General features: G+C 48.3%; 1 protein-coding gene across 2 annotated transcripts in view; it reads right to left on the bottom strand.

Moving 5' to 3' along the window:
* Window positions 1-1983: 1983 nt before the first annotated feature.
* The window catches only part of cep89 (centrosomal protein 89), an 84156-nt gene continuing 59105 nt past the window's right edge, over window positions 1984-27034 (bottom strand). Inside the window, exons 19-20 of one of the 2 annotated variants that reach the window (XM_061221945.1) lie at window positions 23103-23272; window positions 1984-3830 (exon numbers count right to left, since the gene is read on the bottom strand). In XM_061221945.1, the coding sequence (XP_061077929.1) occupies window positions 3467-3830; window positions 23103-23272 (534 nt within the window). In that variant the 3' untranslated portion in view covers window positions 1984-3466. Of the gene's footprint in view, window positions 3831-4047; window positions 4091-23102; window positions 23273-27034 lie in introns of those variants that run through there. The other variant, XM_061221946.1, reaches the window with a different exon arrangement.

Below are 27034 nucleotides of genomic sequence, written 5' to 3'. Positions count from 1 at the left end.
CACGGATGTACAAAGCTAAACATCACAGGGAAATTAGTGAACTGTAAATAAGGGAGAGGAAAAAGCTGCCACTGTTCTAATTAAGTTAATGAGATTGCAAACTGATTAAACCTTTTAGTCATTTTGTGAACGGAAGACATAAAAACTGTCCGTATGATGAGAGGTTTTGCTGGCAGCATGAGGCATTCCCTGGCACGGAAGAGAACATCCTCCGGTTCAGGTTCAGGTTCAGTCAGTGCGCCCCACCTTCCCCTCAGTGGAGGCAGCTGCAGTCAGTGCTCCCCTCCTGACCCGGCTCTAATGAAAGTGCGCAACACGGAGGAATGGCAGCGTGTCTGAGTCCGTTTCACAACCTGCCAAACGGACTGAGCCCTGCTCAATGATTCACACCTCAGGCCAACCCAGGTGAGCCACGCACGCACGCACGCACGCACACACATCCTTTCAGACTGAAAGCCGTCAGAGGGCAGAGGTCATCATCTGAGGTCATCCAGGTCTGGGTTTCATCCTCGACCTGATTAGCGACCCCGTCACAAGGCACAAGCTCTCATTAAAGAGCAGTTGACCCTCACTGACTGAACCTTCAGGCGGTCTGTGTAACATGGGACTGCTTGTGAAGCTTCTATAAAGAGGATAAGAGTTGCTCTGAGTCTGAGGGAGGAGTGTCGTTGCCCTCACAGTCCCTCGTTGGGCAGGTCCTCTGGGGAGGACGTGGGCCTCAGGCTGAAGGTCAGCCCCTGACACCGCTCAATTACAGCCGTAAACAACGCCGTTATCGGCCGCTGGAAAACAGGAGCAGCCAAGGTCCCACCACGGGCCTGCTATGACGCTATTGTCCCAGATTAGCTCTGCTCCACACTGGTGCCTGTCACTTCGGTTTCTCAGCACAGTTCATCTGCGTTCCGACTACAGCACGCCTCATAACTACAGACTGCCCATACAGCACCCATCCGCTAATGTCATATGACAGACACAGGGTAAACAGACAGCTAAATGTGGGGTCGTTCAGCAGAACAACAAGCAGGCCACTGGACTACTCTGCAGTGTGTTTCAGTGCAATGTGCACAAGCTAAAAGCTAAAGCGAACAATAGCACCAATGCTGAATTAGAGAAAACACAGATATTTCAGGAAAATAAAATTATTTTTGAAAAGCCAGGGATCAGAGAAGGCACAAAGATAATCAAAATTCAGTTGTGGGACTTGTAAAATGTGGTTTTATTGTAGAGTAGAAACAACACTCAAATAACAAAATTACAAAAAAATGAATTGGCATTAATAAGCACTGAAATATACAGTATATACGCTCAGTAACCACTTCATTAAGTGCACCAGCTTGTTCATGCAAATATCTAATCAGCCAATCATGAGGCAGCAAATCAATGCATTAAATCATGCAGACATGGTCAATAGGTTTAGTTGTTGTTCAGACCAAACAGAATCCATGTGATCCAAGTGACTTTGGCTGGAATGATTGTTGATGCCAGACGGGTCGGTTTGAATATCTCTTGAGCAATGAAATGCATCTTCAATTTAGGCCAGGTGATTTATTTGGCCAGGTAAGACATTCCACTGTTTGGCCCTGAAAAACTCCTTGATTTGCCAGTGTGTTTGGGCTCATTGTCCTGCTGCAAGTTCCATCCAATGACTTTTGAAGCATTTGGTTGGATTTGAGCAGATGTTTCTGTACAAATCAGAATTCATCCTGCGCCTGTCATCAGCTGTCACGTAATCAATGAAGTGAGTTTCAGTGCAGCCATACATGCCAAGGCCACAACACCACTTCCACCATGTTCCAAATATGAAGGGAGTGCTTTGGACTATAAGCAGTTTTCATCCTCCTTTCTTTCCATCACTTTGGTACAGGTTAATACTCATCTCATCTGTCCATAAGAGTTTGTTCCAGAACTAGTTTTTGAATGTACTTTTTCCCCCTAACCTGGCTAGTCTGTTCTTCAGGCCTACCAGTGGTTTGCATCTGAACCCTCATAGGTTTCCCTTTATTTGAGTCTTTGGCCCATCAATGCCGACATCTTATTCTTGATCTGTTCAACAGATGAAAATGGGATTTCTTCACAACTGAAAGTATTTTTCACTGTTTTACTTCATGTTCAATGTGCTGGAGTACAGAGCCAAAAGATAAATTGTGTCACTGTTCAAATATTTATGGATTGCACTGTATGTGTGTTTATAATGCAATATTTGTGTGGTATATATTTGGAAGTGCCAAAGCATCTTGATAGTCTATTTTATTTCAATTTTTTCATTTTATTCCTTTTCCAAGGACAATCCTAGGATTTTATCACAAAAGTTACCTATTTTGAATTTGATTATTCACTATGACTGCAATATTTGCGCTGATGTGTTAAAATGACAAACTTAAAATCAGCATTTTGATTTATTAGGTATTGCAACATACCAGTCACAGGTAAATATCAGCAGGGCTCTCGTCTTCAAGCGAGTAAGTCTCTTTGAAATGGCATAAAAATATGTGTTAACCAGAATTCACAGGAGCATCAAACCAATTTTTAAAGCCTGTCGGTGGAAGAATGGTCAAATGAAATTGGCAACTCTAAAGTTCTTTGGTAACACTAGTACCCATCTCTGTTCTGCATGTGCAAATCAATCTCCATCATCCATGCACTGACTGCACAGAACAAAAAGCACCCCGTTTTGGCAACGTGTACACCCTGTATGCCACAAAAAGTCCGATAACAGAAGACGTGCAGCCCGTGCTACATCAAATGTGCACCAGAAGCTGAGATCTAAAATATTATGGATCCATTCTACTACAGAGATGATATGTAACTCCTTTGTGAACTCTGAAGAACATGAGCTCAATCAATATGTATCAAGCAACTTGTGGAAAAGTCCATTGATTGGAGAGATTTTGATTGCGAAGAGCCGCGGGATATTACAATCATCCAGGGTAACCACACAAATAAGAAATGATAAACTCCTGGATATAAAAGATTATAAAAAAGAATCTGCGCTTTTGTCTTGATTTACTTCTCTTGAGCTGTGAAACAAGGTGAAATATGAAAGACTCTGGCACAGAAATGGAAAAAATCTGAAAGGAACTACAGCAAAAATGCAGTTTATTCAAGGCAGACGAATGTTTTGGTCACAGATCATCAGCGTCCAAGGTGCACAAGATCGACTTTAAAAGCCACACAACACCCGACATACAACGTACGTTTGCCTTGAATAAACCACATTTTCACAAGTTCTCTTTCAGATTTGTTCCATTTTTCTGCCAGTGTATGGGTCTTTCAAAACTCCTAAATAACCACGGGCCATCCAAAGGAAAATTAATTCTCCAGACAAGCCTGCTTTTCTATGAAAGAAATATTCCTATGAATGTATGTGCATGCTACACAGCTCCAGGCCTGACATAAACTAATGCAAGCACTCATATGAAGACGAGTGAGGGCGTGGGGCGTACAGTGGTGGGCCGACCCGGCGGGGCTACGAGTAGAAGTCCAGCCCGTTCTTCTCGCTCTCGTCGGAGGACGGGTTCTGGTGCTGGTCCGAGTCGGACTCGAACATGGGGCTGCGGTGGACGCCGGGCACCGCAGCGCTCTGGCGGGAGGTGAAGGGAGGAGGCGCTGAGCTCCCCGGGGGAACCAGGCCAGAGAGCTCCTCCTGCTGTTGGGACCTGCAGCCCAGGGAAGGCCCCTCGACGATCCCCAGCGCCTGGAGTCCTGCGAGGGGCTGGTCCAGCACCTCCGCCAGGTTGTCCTTGGTGAAGGACTCAAAGAGGGCCTCCTTGATGCGCCGGTTCTCCCTGGTCGTGGACTCCCAGACGATCTCCAGCTCACCCTCCACAGCTCTGGGAACGAGACGGAGACACACGAGGGGGGTATCCCAGCATTAGTACAAGCTGAAACCAATTCAGCAACCAATTCTTGACATCACGACAGTGGTACCTGAACCAGTGCAATTACCGCTGAGGGCATTTGAGGACTGCACCATAATCTGCTCCATGACGTGAGCATGGAACAAAGAGTTCTGTCCCTTTCTGTGGTCAAAATCACAGGTGGCTGGTGGTTCGATCAAACGGCGGCTCTGACGACAGCTCAACTCCAACTACTTGGCATAAAAATAGAACAACACGTGCAGCTGTTATCTCCTGTGTGAGAGATGACGGCTCCATGAGAAATCACTGTAATTTTACAGCAAATCATACAACCAGCGTCACCAGACGAAGGTAATCCTACAGTGTGGTCATCCTGAAATGACAACAATCAACCCACGCCTAAGCATAGTGCCACAGCTGGTGAGACAACAGCACACACACACGCGCACGCACACATGCACATTTTCACACACACACACACACACACACACACACACACACACACACACACACACACACACACACACACACACACACACACACACACACACACACACACACACACACACACACACACACACACACACACACACAGTACTGTGCAAAAGTCTTAGGCACCTGTATAACATTCTGTACAGATAGGAATTTCTCAAAAATAATTCAATGAAAGGTCCTCAATAAATGTACTATACATTTTACATTACATTTGAGTAATATGGCAGAATAGTTCAAAACTGAATCAAATCAATATTTTTTGTGACCACCCTTCAGCATTAAAACTGCAGTGAAGTGATGCGACATGGCTCAGGCAGTAAGAGCAGTCATCTGGCAGTCGGAGGGTTGCCTTGCATGGCAGCCAATCGCCGTTGGTGTGAATGTGTGTATGAATGGGTGAATGAGAAGCATGAATTGTACAGAGCTTTGGATAAAGGCGCTATATAAATTCCAACCATTTACCATTATTTCTAGCTCCAAGCTAGGAACATTTAACAGGTTGGAATGATTTCTGAGCCAGACGAAGGAAAAGAAGATAGGAGGAGAAAGATAATCGATTGGAAAGAGCCCTGGTGGGATGGATAATGCAATCACATTTATGAATATAAATATATATAAATATATATAAAGGTTTGAGTCTGAAGCCTCCATATCATCGCAATTTGTGACACTAACATTGAATTTGATGTGCCATTTTCCATTGAAAACAACCAATTTGAAACAACTGTGTAATGAGAGTGAAATAAGCTTTCATTTAATTATCTGACAATTCTCCTCTGCAGCATCCAAATCCTTCAGTCGCTGGACTAATCAGACTTCTAATATAAAATACGCTGATTTTCATTATGGGATGGTATGTGCAGCCCAGGTAAATAGATTCTAATTCAAAATCTAATTTCATTACACGAAGCTGAATAACCAGGCACGGCACAGCTTACAGCTCTTAGTCTTAGAAACCTTCATCGCACTCACAATGGAGCAAAGGTAACATTCACATTGCACTCTGTCAGTCCTGGAAATACCACAACTGCATTTAGTAAGAAGGCATAGGACCACTGGCATGAGGAAATTATTGAGATTGAGAACCATTGCGTTCAGGACGAAGCACGTTCGTGAAATGGTACTCAGAATCTCGTCTCCGGCAGCTGACATACTTTGGCACCGTCGAGAGATCTAGACATTTCACTTTTCATGCACCAGCCACGTTGCCGGGATAATTTCCGATTAAAAAATCACACCCGTTGGTCGGAGCCAATCTGGATTGATACGTTACAATATCGTCATGACAGCCTCGTATAAACAGACCCAGTTCTACCCCGGCCGGGGCCTCGGGAGAGAGCGGTGACGGTAATTAGCTCCGCACGGCTCACTGGATTCCCAGCAAGGCGTCTCCACACCCACACCGCACTCTCTCCTGCCTGTGCTGCTCCTCCAGACATACCTGAGCCACGGGCAGGCTGGGCCGCACACGTGCCCCAGCCAAACGCAGGGACAGACGGTTCCACACAGAACACCCGCTTCATTCGGTTATTCAAATCCTTTGATAATAGTGCGATAACATTCACTTAATTTACTTAATAATTTGCCCTCTATTTAATGATAAGATCACACTTCTGACCCTTGGGAGTGCGTTGGAAAAGGCATATACTGCTGAAAACAGATCTGGATAGGGATCCCTTGCATAGGATTAACGGTGTAATGTCACTCAGATGCTTCCCTGATTTTCCATTTCTCCGGAGAATGGATAAAGGATTATGTGCTGAAAAAATGAGTGTTTTGTGATAATATCATTCAGGTTTGCATAACTACAGGTTTCACGAAATGCCTCACTTAAATGTCTGTTTCATAACGATATTACAGCTCCTGAGCCTACATTCAATGAATGCGAATCCTGGGCAGATCATTCTCTTCCCCGCTTGTCTTTTCCGGCTGCACCGGCTGAAGAGGAACAGGGGAAACACAGGCTTCCCGTGTCTTAAAATGGCCGTCCATCCTGTGGCGATTCTGTAGGTGTACACACCAGCGGCTCGACGGTTTAGTCCAGGTGTGAACAGATCTCATCACCGTGACACTGTGTTTGGCTTTAGTGATGCCCCCCACACCACAGAGCAGGTCTGCTGGTTAAAGTGTCTTTAGTAATTGTCCGGCTGTAGAGAAAGAGTGATGGCACAAGCTCTTGTTTAATTATATTTTTTCTGTCGATATTCAGACAGGTCATGCCAGAGCATCACGCTGACGTTGTGACAGTCGTGTGTGTGTGTGTGTGTGTGTGTGTGTGTGTGTGCATCAGAGGCCCACTCCGGCGTGTCCGAGCCACCATTACGCACTGGCAGCATGACGCACGAGCGGTCACTTCCTCAGCCCCCCGGGCGCTGGAGGTGCTCATTCTGCGCAAACACAAACGTGAACGCAGCATCGGCATACGAGCAGGGAAGGCCGCAGACTGACGCAGTCACACCGACACCGACACACGCCCAACGGCTCAACTGGCAGAGAGGAGACCTGCACTCTCCCCAGGGCTCGGACACAACTGGAACGACTATTCACTCCTGAATGAATATAAAACCCCAGAGCGCAACACAAAACGGAGAAGACCTCTTGTTTTTGAGTCTGTTCCGTCAGAAATAATAACCAAAGTCGTAACTGCTACAATGGTCATGACATGTCGTGACTTAAGAACGGCACTGTAAACCTAGTACACTCCGACAAATGGAGACCCAAGCAGCAATGATGCTCCACAAACATTTGGAAAATCCCTTTAAGGTGTTCTAGAATCGTGATTGGAATGTTATTAACTGAACATTCCATTGCTGATGTCACAATCACGGCTACGGGGTCGAAAGCAACGGGGTTCTAGAACTTTCGATTCCTTAAAGGGTTAAGATGTAAGAAAGTGGGGACTGGTAGATACTCACAGGCAATATCAGTGTGAGGGAGAACACACAGGTAATTGTGCCACATGGGGGATTTCACACCCTATGGACCAAATGTTGACGTTTGCTCAGAGAAACCGCACTATTCCACATGCAGACACTAACCAAAATTATATTTTGTCCCCCCCCCCAAAATGAAGTCTTATCTCCCTCTGGCAGCACTCACTATTTTAGATTCAGACACTGTCGTCACAAACCCCCAGTGTTAATACAAAGCCTGCACACACACAATACATACACCCACACTCACACATGCACACAAACGTCATTGATTTTAATGAAGCAAAAAAATTACAAACAGATACCGCAAAGACACGCTGATTAACAAACGCAACTTGATGGAATATTGAGCAACGTTGACTGACAGATTGGAGTTTAATTCATTTAATAATTACGTGACAATTAATTTTACAGTCATTAGACTTCAGGGTCACGTGTTGTGGTTCATACTACACCATCAAGCTGTGCTTCTTCATGCTAATCACGTCAAACGTCATCAGAAAAAAAATGTAATGGAAAATTATTATTCTTTTTTTTCTTGTGACAAATTGTCTTCCCTTAAATGGGAACAGAACATTCACACACCAGCGCTTGCAGTCAAGGCAGCTTCCATTTATCTGACAGCACGAATCGTCCTGGGCATAATCTAACAGCAGCCCGTTCGGAGGAAATAATCAGGCATCGGGGTTGTTAAAATCATTAAATGCAAATACTCGGCCACTTCATTTCTCACTTTGTTATTACGTGCCTTTCTCTCAGGGCCTGTTCTCCTGACCCAGGGGAGGAGAGGAACAGGGTAGTGTGTGTGTTAGTGTTGCCACAGTGCGGTGAGACCTACACACACGGAGTGTCTGTCTGCATCTCAAACCACTTCTTACTGACCTCTACCAGCGTCCCTTCTCCAACCAACTCCAACTCCAACCGAGATGGTAATAGACTAATGGTTCAGGTAAATGACTGGGACCCGGAAGGTTGGTGGTCCAAGCCCTGGTGTAGCCACAATAAGATCCGCACAGCTGCTGGGCCCGTGGGCAAGACCCTTAACCCTGCATTGCTCCAGGGGAGATCCCTGCTTAGTCAAATCAACTGGAAGTCGCTTTGGATGGGCGTTGGATGTACCCCCCCCCCCCCCCCCCCCGTGCATCTGAAATACACACTCGGCGAGCACTTTATTAGGTATTTATTAGACTTATTTTTTAGACTTATGTCCTCTGCTGCTGTAGCCTATCCACTCCGGTTCAGAGACGCTCTTCTGCATACCACTGGTATAATGTGTGGTTATACGCGTTACTGTCCCCTTGCTGTCAAACATTTGGTCTGAAAAACAGCTGAACCTTTTAACTGCAGGCTTTTATGCATTCAGTTGATACCACATTATTGGCGGATTAAATATTTGCATTAAGAAGCTGGTGGACAGGTCCACCTAATACAGTGGTCACTGAGTGTATGTGTGTGTGTGTGTGTGTGTGTGTGTGTGTGTATGTCTAAAATTAAATCTAGTAAATATATGAAACACACACCAAATATGCTAAACAAATACATTCTTTGGTTTCATTTCATTTCAGAGAAGTCCATAAATAACATAAATACTGCGTAAATATTGAATACCAATAAGAAAAAAAAAAAACGTTATTGTACCCCCCCCCCCCCCGAGGGCTAAGCAGGCGCTCTGAAAGCCGAATGCAACAGGGCTTGTGATCCAAGAGGACACTTACATTAGCTATAATCAGTAAAGGCCACTTACGCAACGACTGGACGAGCCGGTCCGTGCAGCGCCTCACAGCAGAACAAACTCAGAGGAACGCCTTCAGCCGAAACTCAAACCCTCAGGTTTCTGTTTAATCAACCAACATCCGTCTTTGTTCCTCTTTCCTGGGGTATCTGCCCCTTCCCACCAGGGGAGTCCTTGACCCCCGTGCAGTCAGGGGGCTCAGGGCTGACATTTCACATTACTCCTCCCTTCAGTTACCATGGAAAGTGTCTTTGGGACTTCGGGCCCGCTGTGAAAAGCGCCATACAAATGAAAGTGAACGTTTAAGATGTGCGGGGAGAAGGAAAGAATGTCACATCACAGACCCCGGTTGTAAGTTCATCCAGCGTTTGTGAAGAGCAGCATGCTGTGTGAACATTACAGAATATCTGAGGGCTTCAGCAGGATGAGCCACAGCTACAGTGCAGCGGGTCCCCAGGCGGAGGCTCTCCTCCTGGGTCTGTGCAGCAATAAGACCTGAAAGCCAGGCCGCTGCCGGGACTGTGGGCTTCCTCTTCCTTTTCTTTCTTCTTTCACTCCTCCGTCTATTCTGGTGAGTCCTGGGGGAGGGAGCCTGCGCTCCGTCCCACAGCTGTCTCACCACACGGCGCACAGATCACACCTGACGCTGCCATGTACCGCTCCTGTCCTTTAGAGAGCACACACTCACACACGCTCACACGCATGTACACGCATGTACACACACGCACATGCACACGCTCACACACGCATGCACACATGCACACACACACACACACACACGCATGTACACACACACACGCACATGCACACACGTATGCATGCACACACGTATGCATGCACACATACACATACACACACGCATGTACACACACATGCACATGCACACACGCATGCACACACGTACGCATGCACACATACACACACACACACACACCCATGCACACACACACACACACACACACACACACACACACACGCACACGCGCACACGCACACGCACACACAAGCTCACATGCCCAAACACACACAAGCTCACATGCCCAAACACACACACGCTCGCAAGCACAAACACAGACATTTGTTTTTCTTCTTAGCTAAAAGGGCAAAAGTAAATGTTTTCCTTGTTACGCCCTTGCGGTACCTGGAGCTTCAATGCAAACCCTCTCCCACCCACCTGCACCTTGAGGTTGTTTCACGTCACCATTGTGATTCCAGCTCATAGCAGAGCGCAGGGCGGATCTCAGACACCGCAGTAGAGCTGCAGTAATCTCATAAGCCACAGGGACGTCAGAGGACTGACCCAGACTGCAGTCTCATTACGACAGACGCAAACGCACCTCAGGATGACGTCACCATGATGACCAGGTACCCACCGCACCCAGCTGAGGTGAACAGGAGCCCAGCGTGGGCCGTTAACCTGGACCTGCCCGGCAGCATGCAGGAAAACCGTGCCTCACACATCACTGTGGTTTCCCTTAGACACCAACACCCCCACAAACACCATCTTACTATTAAAATAATGAACACTAAACGTATAGTACTGCTGAAAAAAAACAGACCAACCACCTTGTGTTTGCGTCACTTCTGGAGTAAAATCTACCAACTCAGCACAATAGATCAAATAAATGGGAATTCAGAGCATGAAAACTCCGAAAGCAGTGATATTTACACGCATGTTACGTTCAACTCCACTACGCAGTGCATCCTGAAGAGTGGGAGTGCGAGGCTGAAGATATCCCAGCCTGCATCAGCACGCAGGACTTGCTGAATGTGTAAGTGTGGGACTCCTCTGGGGGAGGGAGGATGAAAGGAAACAGCCAGAGAGACGCAGCAGTGCTAAGTCTGCTCCTCACATCGCTGTGACAGCACGGTCCCCACAGACGGGTCCCACGCCAGGCTCCCAAACAAACCTAGAGCCGGGAAACTTTTACAGCATGCATAATGCACTCCACACAGCCAGGTAACTTTGACATGCAAAGCAACTCAATTTGCATCTCACAGCCCAAACCACCTTGGTGGGGAATTCACCCGCAGCTCCGCATCTTTAGTCTGCCCGCCGTAATGCGATCAGAAATCAAGGGTACTCGTGTGATCGATGAGCGTGACCTTTCAACGAGGGGCCGAGATGAAAGATCGTGGGGCGGCATGGCTCGGGCAGTAAGAGCAGTTGTCTGGCAGTCGTCGGTTGCCGGTTCGATCCCCCGCCCGGGCTGTGTCGAAGTGTCCCTGAGCAAGACACCTAACCCCCTAAATGCTCCTGACGAGCTGGTCGGCGCCTTGCACGGCAGCCAATCGCCGTTGGTGTGTGAGTGTGTGTATGAATGGGTGAATGAGAAGCATCAATTGTACAGCGCTTTGGATAAAGGCGCTATATAAATGCCAACCATTTACCATTTTACCATTTACTTCTCAACAGTGAACCGAAAGGCATTAAATATCTCCGTATTAAGCAAACAGCACAGATAAGCTTTCTTTCTCTCAAGTGTGATACGTTTGGTTCTTGAAAGTGAAGTATGAACCCAAAGATAACTGTGATAAACGTAGAAGGGCTAAAGATTTAGATCCTTAATTGAACACAGTCTTGCCCCAGGTGTTGATCATTCACTAAGCCACCGTAAAAAAATTAATGAATAAAAAAGACCCAAAGGACAACAGCCTGACTACCGCTGTGGGATGCCAGTGCCCTATAATGGGCGGATAATTAAAAGTCTCTTTCATGTACCCACCCGCCATGTGGGAGAGGAATTAGCATGTTGTCGCTGTGCACGCAAAGGGGGCACTGGTCTCTAACACAGCTGAGAGAGTGTGTGATGTATACTGCAGTGGAAGAGGCTGAGAGTGTGTGTGTGTGTGTGTGTGTGATGTATACTGCAGTGGAAGAGGCTGAGCGTGTGTGATGTTACATGACATTAATGGCATTTGGCGGACGCTCTTATCCAGAGCAATGTACAGTTGATTAGACTAAGCAGGAGACAATCCTCTCCTGGAGTAATGCAGGGTTAAGGGCCTTGCCCAAGGGCCCAACGGCCGTGCGGATCTTACTGTGGCTACACCGGGGATCGAACCACCGACCTTGCGGGTCCCAGTCATGTACCTTAACCACTACGCTACAGGCCGCCCTATGCTGGAGTGGAGGGGGGAGAGACTGTACATCACACACTGGTGCTGGGTCCACACGAGGGAGAGACTGCACATCACACACTGGTGCTGGGTCCACACGAGGGAGAGACTGCACATCACACACTGGTGCTGGGTCCACACTAGGGAGAGACTGCACATCACACACTGGTGCTGGGTCCACACTAGGGAGAGACTGCACATCACACACTGGGACTGGGTCCACACTAGGGAGAGACTGCACATCACACACTGGTGCTGGGTCCACACTAGGGAGAGACTGCACATCACACACTGGTGCTGGGTCCACACGAGGGAGAGACTGCACATCACACACTGGTGCTGGGTCCACACGAGGGAGAGACTGCACATCACACACTGGTGCTGGGTCCACACGAGGGAGAGACTGCACATCACACACTGGGACTGGGTCCACACTAGGGAGAGACTGCACATCACACACTGGTGCTGGGTCCACACTAGGGAGAGACTGTACATCACACACTGGTGCTGGGTCCACACTAGGGAGAGACTGCACATCACACACTGGTGCTGGGTCCACACTAGGGAGAGACTGCACATCACACACTGGTGCTGGGTCCACACTAGGGAGAGCTTATATCAGATTAGCATAATGAGCAGCACACTGAGATGAATGCAGCAGGAGTCCTGCCACACCCCGGAACCGTCTCCTCACATTTCGACGCCCAATAGCCGCCCAAACGCGCGCTGCATTAACATAAACACTGTTTGACATTTCAGTCACAGAGCTGTTTCCACCGTTCAGGTGTTTGCGTAATCTCTCCGTGTGAAGCACTGCAGACCTTCTGTAATGTATGCACACAGTCATATCGGCTCTGTGGAGAGCACTAAGTCAACTTCACAGCCTGGGTCGGACTGAATCTGTCAACTCCTGCACAGATATAGCTAAAAACAAGACTATTTACATCACCGAGAAATAAAGTGAGAATATCGAGTTGGATGCCCCCCATAAAAATGATTTATTTTCACATTACGGATTCAAAGGGGGAATAAAACTTAAAGCTCATAATCCAATGTACAAAAGCTATATTTATGATATAAATGATAGATACAGACAGTGAGCGGTGTATAACCCCAGTGGGGCTGATAGATACAGCCACAGACAGTGAGCACTATAACCCCAGCGGGGCTGATAGATACAGCCACAGACAGTGAGAACTATAACCCCAGCGGGGCTGATAGATACAGCCACAGACAGTGAGCACTATAACCCCAGCGGGGCTGATAGATACAGCCACAGACAGTGAGCACTATAACCCCAGTGGGGCTGATAGATACAGCCACAGACAATGAATGGTGTATAACCCCAGCGGGGCTGATAGATACAGCCACAGACAGTGAGCACTATAACCCCAGCGGGGCTGATAGATACAGCCACAGACAGTGAGAACTATAACCCCAGCGGGGCTGATAGATACAGCCACAGACAGTGAGCACTATAACCCCAGTGGGGCTGATAGATACAGCCACAGACAATGAATGGTGTATAACCCCAGTGGGGCTGATAGATACAGCCACAGACAGTGAGCTCTATAACCCCAGTGGGGCTGATAGATACAGCCACAGACCGTGAGCGGTGTATAACCCCAGTGGGGCTGATAGATACAGCCACAGACCGTGAGCGGTGTATAACCCCAGTGGGGCTGATAGATACAGCCACAGACCGTGAGCTCTATAACCCCAGTGGGGCTGTGAGGCAGAGCCTGCTCATGTCCGAGCGGGACAAAGCCACATTGAGAGACTCACTGAAGCTGGACATCAGAGCAGCAGGGGGAGAAGATTAAAGGAGCGACTCCAGCACACAGAAAGCACTGATAGAGAGAGAGAGGGAGAGAGAGAGGGAGAGGGAGAGGGGCCCTGACGTCTGCACCCTTGGGTTCGCTCAAACTTCACCGACTGCGTGTGCACACAAAGGCTCCAGCATTCATAATACAGCACTGGATCTCCTCCCATGAAACAGTCATAAGCAGATATTCACCTGCTGTGATATATCCTGAACAGACAGCAGAATACCTGCTGCGATCCGATACGTAGGACTAGATGTGAATATCCCTGACTAGCACACGTGATACATGCAGCTAGACTCGGTACATACTGTAAATATCAAAGAGGAGCTTTCAAAGTTCCAAAATAAGGTAGCCAGGAAAGGAAATATCTGCATCATGTTCAGTTCTGTAGTTTGTTCTAACGACCTCGATACGCACTTTTTTGTACGTCGCTTCGCACCTGACAAATAAAATGTAAAGCATCGTAATGTAATGTGACCTTGATCATGTGACCTTGCCCAAACGCCTTCCCTCCTGGGCTGTGAAAGGAGACACTGACAACCTAAACCCTACGAAAACAAAATAAACAGATGAAACCTGGTCCACACACCTGTATGCCCAAATTAAGCCTTACTGATCATTATGTTGTACAAAATTAAAATGAGAAACTAATACCATACGCTATACTGTATCCACATTTGAGCTCCTCCTTACCTATGACATTCTCTGTGTAGATGTAGCTTGTGTGCCTTTCATACCATGTGTTCATACTCTACTCAGCTAAGGTCACTTAATCTTGTACATGTCAAGATCATTCACTCACACGATTGGCTCAAATAAGGCCCTCAAAATCAATGTGAAGTTCACACATGGGGCAAAAAGAAAAATAATTACAGGTCAGGGACCTGGGCCTGACTTTGTAAAGGTTGCAGGTTTCATTCCCCAAACTGCTGGTGTGCCCTCAAGCAGTGTACTTAGCCTGAACTGCTTCAGTAAAAATATGAAGCAGAATAAATCCAGTGGTATGAAAAATGCAAACCGTCTCAAGAGGGCCTATACACACCTGAACTGCTGTACTGTGCTGGGAGAGAGGTTATAACTGTATTGAGAGATATCAGAGTTATTATTTATTCACACAAAAATTATTGTGAAGCCCTCATCTTAAGCCCTTCTCTTGAAAAAACATCCAGACTCACTTAACTTGATGTTCCGGCTACACAGCCATCAGCTAAGCAGGCCATCGTGAGCAGTCGCTCAAAAGGACATGGACATCGTCCTACAGCACCAGAGGTCAGACACACAGAAACATGCTCAATCATAAACCACCTTTTCAATAATCGGATAATTTACCCAACCGTGAGACTGAATTAAGAGTGTGGAGCAGATGTTCTGTAACACTGAGCCTGAACAGAAAGAGCTTGGCCGTGCACTGTACTGTAACACGGCTCCTGATGGAAGGCAATGTGTTGGGGAGAAACCATCATTTTCTTGAATGAATCGTGTTGTTCGCGTTTGGGTTCCACCACATATTAAAATACGATAATGCACACACAGAAACGAATATGAAAGGGCGAAGACCAAAAAACCAAAAAATTGTCTATAAAATGAATATTGCTCAATATTACCGTGTCAGATGACATTGTTGCTTGCCTCTAGGTTGTCTTCTTAATCAAAAAACACGCTTGGATTATCGTCCAAGAGCAAGTACTCCGCTCCTACTGTAGCTTGGTGTTGAATGGAACACCATTTTGAGGGTGAAAAAACTTTCTGATCACCAGTCTCCACAGATGAAGCTAAACCCACCAGAAATTAGGATAGATAAGAGATTAATTCAGGTAAGTCAGAACGCAAGAAAACCCAGAACGCAGGGGAATATTCTGATCTCATAAGCGGAGGACCTTACACCCTTGTTGAAGTACATTTCGGCATTTTATGAGGCAGCAGTGAGTCAGACTCTTAATTACATTCGGACTGGAGCACGGAACTCACGTTATTTATAAGGCTCTTACGTTTTATATTTTCGGGTAGTGGTGAACACTGTCCAAAGACATTATGTACAATACACCCGTACGTCTAATACATTTCCGTCTCCGCTACCCCCAATAAAAGGTGGGAAATAAGATCAACGCCAGGGCAGAAGATTTCAAAATGAATGCAAATAAATAAATCTAAAATAATTACACCAATAAAAATGACATACAGAAGTCATACAACGTTCCAATGACATTAATCTATAAAAAACATTCTTCAGGTTCATTTTACAGCCACCCATTCCAGCCTTAGTTTACAGTCCAGTCACAGAATGTGCTTACGATCACGTTTAACAGCTTTAACAGGCTTTACCAGGTCAGGGTGCTCATATTAAACATCAAAATGAGGCATTTTATCAAAAGAAGTGCCGTCTACATAAGACAACATTAGCGAAGATCTATGCTGGGCCACAACTCCACAGATGAGGTTGTGCTTTATTGTATAATGCCAACAATGACTGCACAGATATCTCAAAGGGTCCTGGTCGAATGACACCTCTCTTCCCGTCAAGGCCTTTGTGAGACAGAGCATTTACCACCAATTAAAGGCTCCCCTTCCCACGGGAGTGGATCAACCCATCGCTGAACAATCCAGCTCAGGTACAATACGCTGACTGTGTAAAAGGAGAACACTGTGAATCCAATGGTTCGAACCCTCACATAAGTACAGCACCGGTCACACCTTATACTGTAGGGAGGTGCCAGAAGTGTCCAATATTATGTTGATCATTGCAGCACTGGTGTATGTGAGGTTTACGACATGAGTGACCACTTCAGGAGGAACGGTGACGGTTTCCCAATAGCAGCGCAGATTTGAAGTGCGGCGGGGCCAGGATCACGGCATTAGGGATTTAATTAAATTCAGAAGGTGAAGAGTAAGTCGTGGTTTCGCAGGTCATGCGCTATTCTGGCGGCGTGCCAGATGTTACCGGACTGTTCTGCCCAAAGATAACTTCAGAAGCAGAATGTTCTCTCGTGAGCATTATACAATGTGGGGAGGGGGGAGTTCAGGGGCGGAGCAGAGAGGAGAGTGGGATCGTTTCTCTGGAGGAGGCGAGACGCACTCCGGAGTACAAGCCGGCGGAGATGTAGGTCACGGCCCGCGGCTCGGGAGCGGACATTAGCGGGGAGGAGCGCGGAGAGGGCCCGGGCTCCGCAGCTGGGGCCCGCTCGATAGGGAGGGCCGGAGACCTGCCGTTTATCTCCGCGCCGCACAAAAGCAGCGCTTCACACACAACGCCTCCCTTTGTGCCGGCCGTCCTTCACTCTGCGCGGGAGAGGAGAGCCGGGGGGGGGGTGTAGAGTCTCCTCTCCGTTATTCGGCGGGGGCAGAGTCTCCTCTGCGTCATTCGGGGGGGGGGGGGGTCTACTCTCCGTCAGCAGCCCTCCTCTTGGGGCCGTGTGGAAAATCACTGGCTGCATCGGTGATAAACATGACCCGTTCGATTCAGCCATAAAAACAGGCTACCTACTATGTGCTGCGGGGGGGACATGTCAGCACCTGTCACCTGGATGACGTCCCCATGGGAATGGGGGACACACATCAGGTAAATGCGATGGCCACCATCCTCAATATAGTATCAAGGTTGCCATGAAACAATATGGGGAAAACCATGGTAACCAGTGAGACACGAAGCCCATGGTAAATGAAAATATCATTGCAATAGCATGGTGTATTACTGCAGCTATTGAACACAGATGGGAACCTGGCATGAAATTCACACCTCTGTACCATAGAAAAAGTTTGTAAAACCAACATAGGTCAATAACATTGCCTTGTATACATGGTGACGATGTGGAAAAATGAGGACATCTCTTTAGCAGTCCTCCACAGCAGTGCCAGATGAGACTGCACTGCATTCAGCAGGAGTGCATTATTACCAGCCCAAATACATGTAAATTCACAGGAAAATGCTCCCCTGTTCCCACCTGAGGCTCCAACTCACTCAAGTGCTGTACAAGGCCAACTACTGTCTACTTATGTAGAGATAATATTCTGACTGCAGACCGCTGGAGCAAACGGCTTCAGACACGCAGTGCCGTTCACAGAGACACGGCTCTCCCGATATTCACTGCGAGATGACGCGGATATTCACAGCGAGATGACGCGGATATTCACAGCGAGATGATGCGGATATTCACTGCGAGATGATGCGGATATTCACTGCGAGATGATGCGGATATTCACTGCGAGATGATGCTGATATTCACTGCGAGATGATGCTGATGTTCACTGCGAGATGATGCTGATGTTCACTGCGAGATGATGCTCGTCTTTAAATGGCTTCAGATGCGCAGTGCTGTTCACAGAGACACAGCTCTCCCGATATTCACAGAGACACAGCTCTCCCGATATTCACAGAGACACAGCTCTCCCGATATTCACAGAGACACAGCTATCCCGATATTCACAGAGACACAGCTCTCCTGATATTCACAGAGACACAGCTCTCCCGATATTCAGACACAGCTCTCCCGACATTCAGAGACACAGCTCTCCCGATATTCAGAGACACAGCTCTCCCGATATTCAGAGACACAGCTCTCCCGATATTCACAGAGACACAGCTCTCCCGACATTCAGAGACACAGCTCTCCCGATATTCACAGAGACACAGCTCTCCCGACATTCAGAGACACAGCTCTCCCGATATTCACAGAGATACAGCTCTCCCGACATTCACAGAGACACAGCTCTCCCGATATTCACTGCGAGATGACGTGAGTCGGACAGCACTCTGTAGGTCACGCCGTCGTGGCCGAACAAAGGGAAAGGTCACCGCTGGTGTCCGCAGCACGGGCAAACTGGGGCGGGCGGGGAGAGCCTCAGGGCCTCAACACGATGGGCACACCAGTAAACAACAGAACCCAGCGTCGTTTTCACGAGTCTAATCACTGAGCCGCACAGTCAAAGGCAGAACAAAAAGCTACGGACAGACTCGCCCTGAGCCAAATCCAGGGAGCTGTTTACCGAATGACAGCACGAGAAATAAATGTGAAAGAATGAGGCAAAAGACGGCCGTCTCCTGACAATTTGTGTCCACAAAAATGTCCTACTTACAGTACCTGAAAACCATGACACGGTACAATAATGAATGCTCTTCACTGTAAAACTGACATTTCCCGAGGAAAAGTAGACACCGTAAATATAAATAACCGCATCAGCTCAACCATGGAATTTTCAGATTATTTATACACACTGTTTACAGCGATACAAGAACTGTTTAAGTCAGCTTGCTGATTAATTATTATTTAGTAAAGTAATTATAAGTAAAGAAACTTGACGCCTGATATTGCAAAACACTCATTTAACCGAACATTACTGATCCTGAACTTTGACATGATCGTTAATGAGCAGAGTGTTTGTGCTGGGGAGGAGAGCTCTTTGCTGCAGTGGTGTGAAGGGGGCAGTGTTAAAAAACAAAAACAGATGGAGAAGGCAGCGCTACATCTGGAGGGATGTGACAGTGCGGAGAGAAAGTAGTTCAGCCGAACCGCGGCTCTGCTGCTCCTGTCCTGAAACGCCCCTCCCCCCCCGAGGTCTGTCTGGCTGCTGTGACTCCAGCTCCAGCTCCAGAGCGCTGTCACACGCTCATGAGGCCTCCCTGCGGGGGACAGACACCGTCACGGCCCAGCAACCGCCCGCCCCGCCCAACATCCAGCCCAACCGCAGGGAATGAGCCGGAAAAGAGCGCACGATGACTGGGTCACATTGCGCAAGGAATCCATGTCTCCCTGAAGGTGCGCATACACAGTACTGCTTCTTATTTTACCACTGTATTTACATTACACGACTACCGTTCGGGGCTGGCCCAAAAAACCCAATTGTTTTTTCACAAGTCAAGAAAATGTGGTCATGGACAACTTGAGTTCGTCAGCTGGAGGTCTGGCGAGCCGATTCTGTATTTCCATTCCAGTTGACTGGTCAGATGTCACAGTCTGAACTTGGGAAGTGTGACAGGCCATCCCAGCTCCTGATGCTGCACGCCATGAAAATCGTACTGTATAGTGCACACCAACTCTATGTCTGGAGGAGAAACCTCACCTCACCCCACAGGAGACCAGCGGAGGCTATGCTACGCGGTACTAGCGCTGGTTCAGGGGAGGCTGTCTGTGCACAGCGCTGCTGAGGGGGTGCCCATTTCCCCCCGGGCACGATGGGAGACTCAGCGGAGTCAGAGCCGACGTGGAGTCACAGTGCAGTAACGCTGCCATGGCGACCTGGCCGGGAGTCACAGCGCAGTAAAGCTCCCATGGCGACCGGACCAGGAGTCACAGCGCAGTAACGCTGCCATGGTGATCGAGCCTGGAGTCATAGCGCAGTAACGCTGCCATGGTGATCGAGCCTGGAGTCACAGCACAGTAACGCTGCCATGGTGATCGAGCCTGGAGTCACAGCACAGTAACGCTGCCATGGTGATCGAGCCTGGAGTCATAGCGCAGTAACGCTGCCATGGTGATCGAGCCTGGAGTCACAGCACAGTAACGCTGCCATGGCGACCGGGCCGAAGAGCTGAGTCCTTGGGGAGAAAGCTGATCTCACAGCTCACAAGACGTCATGTGGTACACACGTCACATCACTGATGCCTGTCCGTCATCACTGAGACAGAAATACGTTTAAAGAGACCAAGTACTCTGGAGCAATTGAGTTTCAGTTGGGCATTTCAAAGTATTTATAAACTTTAGAAGCGGTTCAATTTTGCTTTGGTTCATCGTCAAACACAGTTCCCCCCTACTGAGACCTGACCTGTTATTCTGCAGTTCCACGGCAAAGCCATGTCAAAGGAAAACGTTAAAGCCTGATTTATACTTCATCTCACAATGTTTGGCATTTATACCTCAGTGAAGGCCTGCAGGAAAGCTCCTCTTGTCTCTATGGTAACAAGATGCCAAACTGCTGATGTTTACGTGAAAAAACAAGATGGCACCCAGTGGAATTACTGGGATAGAGGAGGAAGACATTTCAAATCTACTTTTGTTTAAATTTGATGTTCTCGCATCAAATCGAAAACTTTGGTGCTTGCCAGGCAGTTAAGGGATCAGCCCCTGTATATATTCAATCGCTTATCAAGACCTATACACCAACAAGACCCCTCCATTCTGCCACCTCATGCCGTCTGGCACCTCCCCCTCGCCACACCTGCACTTCTCGCTCACGACTGCCGTCAGGCCTGGCCTCACGGTGGTAGAATGACCCCCCTGTGGATGTCAGAACGGCAGAGTCTCTGACCTCTTTCAAATGCAGACTGAAGACTCATCTCTTCAGGCTACACCTTTCCCTCCCTACCTCACCACCATGATTAGCCTTGTATACGCCTATAGACTATAATGGCACTTAAATAGTTAGATATAGATATTTTTTTGTTTTGTATTAGTTATTGTATTGTTGTACTCTAGGTATTCTAGCTGCCAACGGTGGTATGCTAGTTTGTAAGTTGTTCAAGGGTTCCGATTGTATCTGTATGGTCACACTAGGACTCGGAACTGTACTGTCCTCTCAGGTCCTCTTCACACTTGTTCCTGTGTTCGATCTGCACTTCACTGTATGTTGCTCTGGATAAGAGCGTCTGCTAAATGCCTTGTAATGTAAGGTAATGTAAAAATGACTTGGGAATGGGAAAAAAGCGGTGGTCTGTCAGGGAAAAGCAAGGCCAGTATGTTCTCGTTAAGCAGGCACTTTGCATGCTGTGCAAAGACATTTCAAATATTTTAGGATGTCAGCTAGCTGGTTCAGTTACTTAATTAACATGTTTATCTACACCAGTGAAAACCAAAGGACGTTCAGCAAAAAAACTAAAAATCTATGAATTTCAGCTTTCCTTCTGCTTGAAGAAGTGTGATGTGACATTGTCTGCAACAAAAGAGGTGTGCAACACTGAGATAAAACATTTTCATACTTCTGCCTAGAACACCCTAAAGAATATTCCGCCACACAGTAGTCCTACTCCTGCCCCAGCCCTTTGACCTGAGTGCACTGAGACCGGTTAAATCATGAAGGGCAGGAGGAGGGGGTATCTGTCAATACCCACAGAGGCCATTCATTCAGACCTCCAATCTCCCTGCTCACCTTCTATAAACAGAGAAAATTCAATCCCATTTTCATATTTTCCAACGTCAAACCGTTCACGAAAGTCAAAACAAAAAGACAGTGGAGCCATTTAACTTGAACTACCACTTCCTGTATTTGCCAAAATCTCCCCCCTCTCCCTGCCAGGCTGTCTGATCCCTTAAACTCTGACAAACAGTACAGACATCAGGAGGTTGTAAAGATTTCCTGTTTGCCAGCGTTGGGAAGGACATTTACCCAGACGGAGCTTAAATCAAAGGTAATTCCATCAGAACGCCAATGCAATTGTCAGAGCGTAGCAAAGCCAGACAGCACAGACTATGTGCTCTATTCCATTTACAATGTACAATGTAGAAGAGTCTGCCTAAAATGTGTCACCATAACCTGGAATCTACATTCATAGATAACGGACATGGCAACAACAAAAAGCGTTTGCTGGCTTTTAAATACTTTATACAGACAAATGCAGTTTTCTGTAAAGGCAGTATTTCCGTGGAAGTCAGAAGAGGAGTGGAACAGGCAGGCGGGTCTGAAGGGGGATTAAAACAGCAGAAAGAGAGAGAGAGAAGGAGAGAGAGGGAGGGCATGGGAGGAAGAAAGGTAGTGAGGGGGAGGGAGAGAATGAGCGAGAGGGTGGAGGCACATCAAAGAGAGTGTGAAAGAGCGAGAGAGAGAGAGAGAAGGGGGAGAGAGACGAGAGGGAGCAAGAGAGAAAGGAGAAAGGGAGAAACAGAAAGCTGGAGAGATCAAGTGAAACAGAGAGAGAGCAGGAGAGAGGCGGAGAAACAGAGAGAGCAGGAGAGAGGGGGAGAGAGAGAGCAGGAGAGAGGGAAAAAGAGAGCACGAGAGAGAGCAGGAGAAAGGGAGAGACAGAGAGAGAGAGCAGGAGAGGGACAGAGAGAGCAGGAGAGAGGGAGAGTGAGAGAGCAGGAGAGGGAGAGAGAGAGAGAGAGAGAGAGAGAGAGAGAGAGAGAGAGAGAGAAGCGGTGCAGTTAATCTCCGCCCCTCCGCTCCAGCCGGTGGGCTGTAATTGGCTGCTGGCGGCTGTGACTGGCGGACTCACCTTTTCTGCTGCAGCGCTCCGTCCAGCGCGTCCTGCTTGTCGCTCAGCAGCCGCTGGAGGTGGCGGATCTCTCTGTGGTAGGAGGCAGCCTTCCCGGCGAAGTCTTCCTCCTGCTCCTGCAGCCGGTGGCCCAACGCGCCCAGCCGGCCCGCCGCCTGCCGCTTGTACACCTGTGGGAGCGGGACACCAGGGCCATGGCTGAGACCGGGCACGGACTGGCCCCCTGACCGCCCCCCCAACCGCCCCCCTGCAGCCCGAGAGCTTCTGGGCCCCCGGGATTACCCACGTTCAGATGTCGCAAGGCAAGGCACCCCATACTCAAATTCTCTAAAGTGTGTGTGTGTGTGTGGATTTATGTGTGCCTGACTGTGGGGAGAAAGTATAGGGGATTTGGACTCCTGTACAGTGCACCAGTGTGCAGTGGGAACAGAGGAGTTTAAGTTGTGTATGCATGAAGAATTAGCTGCGAATATATTTGAAGCTGAACGCACAAACTATCGTGACGTTTCTCAGCGTCTCACTGTTGTTTAAAAGCGAGCGCATAGCGTTGCTTTAGCCCCGCTGCTTTCTGTTCCAAAGAGGAGGTATCTGTTGCACAGCGTCTGCAGTTGTGCGCTGTAGGAATGCAGCGGATTTCAGCCGCGAGAATGCTGGCATGCCCAGATTAAATGGCAAATCCCTGTCTGGCAGCGTGCGCTAATCACAGGCTGGCAGCACCAGGCAGGCTCCCAACCGCAGCGCATTCAGAGCCGCGCTGAATCACGAGCGCTAAAAATGACAGAGATATCTGCAGCGGCAACACGCTTTCAGGCAATAAACAATAGGCGGCGCCCGGTTTTGCCCTCTCTCAGCGGAGGACACGGCGGTGTGCGGTGTCAGGAGAGTGACGGACGGTGTTGCCCGGTGCTGACGGCGGCTGATTGGCGGGTGCACGCTCCGCACTCGCTGACCTGCGGCGGGGAGAGAACGATGCGCTCCCAGCGCGCAGGCAGCCTGTTGATAAGCCTCCCACTCCTCCCCTCCCCGGTTGCCGTCGTAGTACTGTGGTGAAGTGGAATCGGAGACCAAGACGTCTCCCGTTTCAGCGGTCAGCAATCCCCAGCCCTGGTGGGTTGGCATTTGTCTCGGTTCTGTAGCTTCTGAAGTAGCCAGCCCCTGAAGTAGCCAGCCCCTGTGGTTCCATGGCCTATCTACCTTGTGTACTGGACTTATGGTCGCAGCCTTACAAGCGAACGTATACGAATTGTACCGTTTTCATGACGTGTTTGGTTGTCCTGTGACCTTGGTATGCACTGTTTTGTACGTCACTTAGGATAAAAGCGTCTGCTAGATAAAAGGAAATGTAAAGTAAGGGGCGACTTCAAACTGTCACACACAGTGGCATGTGCGCTGTACTTGGAAATGACGTGCTGTACTGTAGTTTAGTTATTGACTGGCGAACAGTGCCAGACCAGCTCGCTCTTCTGTGTGGCAAACGGGAGACTCCTTGAAGTGAATCTCTCCCACTGACATCGGCTTTGTGGGCTGAGAGCTGCCTGTCAATACATCTCCGCTGGCTCGTCTGTCAATAACACAGCCCTGAGAACAGCACAGGCCCGAGGCTGTGTGTGTGTGTGTGTGTGTGTGTGTGTGTGTGTGTGTGTGTGTGTGTGTGTGTGTGCGCGCGCTCTTCAGACAGCAACAACTTAACACATCGTTTTCAACATCACACACTGGCAAACCGAAACTATGCACCCCAACAACTGTATTTTACAACCACTTTCGTCGACTTGAAAATACTCTAATTCCTGATTTTAGGAATAGGTGCACTGTTAAAAGAGGTGTGCAAGGCAAAATTGTTTAAAATGATGCACAGCATCAAGACGATTTGGCCAGTTTATTGTCGGAGATGTATTTAAAGAGAAATCATCTTGAGAAGATTAAATGAATCACGCATGCAGAGTGAAATTACTGAAAGTACCCTCCCACCCATTAACATGTGAACACTGAAGGAATCAATCTGAGCTTTTATTGTGGAAGGGGACATTGGCCAGACACACACAAAGCCAGATCTGAGCAGGACGATAGACACACTGTCCTAAGGCTAGGATACAGTACAAATTGTCCCTGCAGGTTTCCTCCGGCTAGAACTGATTACATTTTAAGTCATGTAAAATCTTTGACATTTCCTGATTAACTTCCAGAGCGGGCTCTCTGATGTAACAGATTACAGTGGCACATTATGATCGATAGTCTCGTGGCAGCTCCTATACTTAATGTAGATCAGCGGGTATGATGCACAACAAGCAAAAAGAAAATGCAATCTGACAGAAACTGTAAACAATTCGAGGAAACACACAGAGTCAATGTTTCACCCTTTGTATAATACTGAATGATGTTCTACTACAATTCAAATCATAAACAAAACACAAAAGTGCAGCTACTGGTGGTGAATTACTGGTATAAAATCTTGTGGTACTGGAAGTCTAGACTCTGGTGTCTGACCTCGGAAGGGGGAACTGCGTGCTGCCATTGACTTTGAGAAAGAATGACAGTGCTGGCAGAGTGCTGTGGGATAATTCAGTGAATCGTCTCATACAACTGTGGCTCGTGCACAGGATTAAACAGGCCAAGCGCTACCGACCGACACGGACTGGAGGCGGCAGGACAACGCAGCCTTACGAGAGGAGGCAAAGTAGACCGTCAGGACTCGGTCCTGTTTGACACTGGAGTCCGTGTGTGACTCGCTCTGGCAGCAAAAGTCTGAAGAGGCCCGATGGATCTTGGATAGTGTGATTCAGACGTTATTCTGAACCGCCACGGTACTGCAGCACTCCCATTTGAAAGAGGTCTGGTTGAGCGCCCACCTGATCTATGTTATTTCATCACGTGCAATGCGACAACCGCAGGAATCATGAATGAATTACTGTCAGCACATAATGGCTTTGAGCCATGTTATACAGTCCTGAGGATCTATCCACAAGGGGGGGGGGGGGCGCTGCTAATTGCCAAAATGGCAGTCGCGCAAATTGCATCTTCGCCAGTAAAGCGAAACGGATCGTAAATAAACGTTGAAGGACGCTGGCAGTTCCCCTGGCTACGGTGGCGTTCCTGACGGCGTCGTTGGGCCGGAACAGGAGCTGCAGGAACACGGGCAGAAACACGGGGAGGAGAGCTGCATCGGTTAGTCTTGCAGAACTAACGTGTGACGGGGCGGAGCAACCAGCTCCAGGACCGCACGCTGGCCCAAGGGGAGCTGTCACACCCCATTAACACAGGCCTTCTGACGGCCTGCATCCCCACCACACACCCTGCTCCTGACTCTAAAGAGAGGGGGTGCCCATCCTGCGTCCACACACACATCCTCACACCCACACACCCTGCTCCTGACTCTAAAGAGAGGGGGTGCCCATCCTGCGTCCACACACACATCCTCACACCCTGCTCCTGACTCTAAAGAGAGGGCACCCTAACACATATCCTGCTTCCACACACACATACCTCACACCCACACACCCTGCTCCTGACTCTAAAGAGAGGGGGTGTCCATCCTGCGTCCACACACACATCCTCACACGCTGCTCCTGACTCTAAAGAGAGGGGGTGTCCATCCTGCGTCCACACACACATCCTCACACGCTGCTCCTGACTCTAAAGAGAGGGCACCCTAACACATATCCTGCTTCCACACACACATACCTCACACCCACACACCCCGCTCCTGACTCTAAAGAGAGGGGGTGCCCATCCGGCGTCCACACACACATCCTCACACCCACACACCCTGCTCCTGACTCTAAAGAGAGGGTACTCTACACACACATACCTCAGACCCACACACCCTGCTCCTGACTCTAAAGGGAGGGTACTCTACACACACATACCTCACACCCACACACCCTGTTCCTGACTCTAAAGGGAGGGTACTGCACACCCATCCCCAATCCCCCCAC

This window comes from Conger conger, chromosome 15, assembly GCF_963514075.1.
Source record: "Conger conger chromosome 15, fConCon1.1, whole genome shotgun sequence".
Lineage (NCBI taxonomy): Eukaryota > Metazoa > Chordata > Actinopteri > Anguilliformes > Congridae > Conger > Conger conger.
The sequence above is the reverse complement of the archived record's forward strand: the minus strand, read 5'-3'. Positions and strand labels throughout refer to the sequence as shown.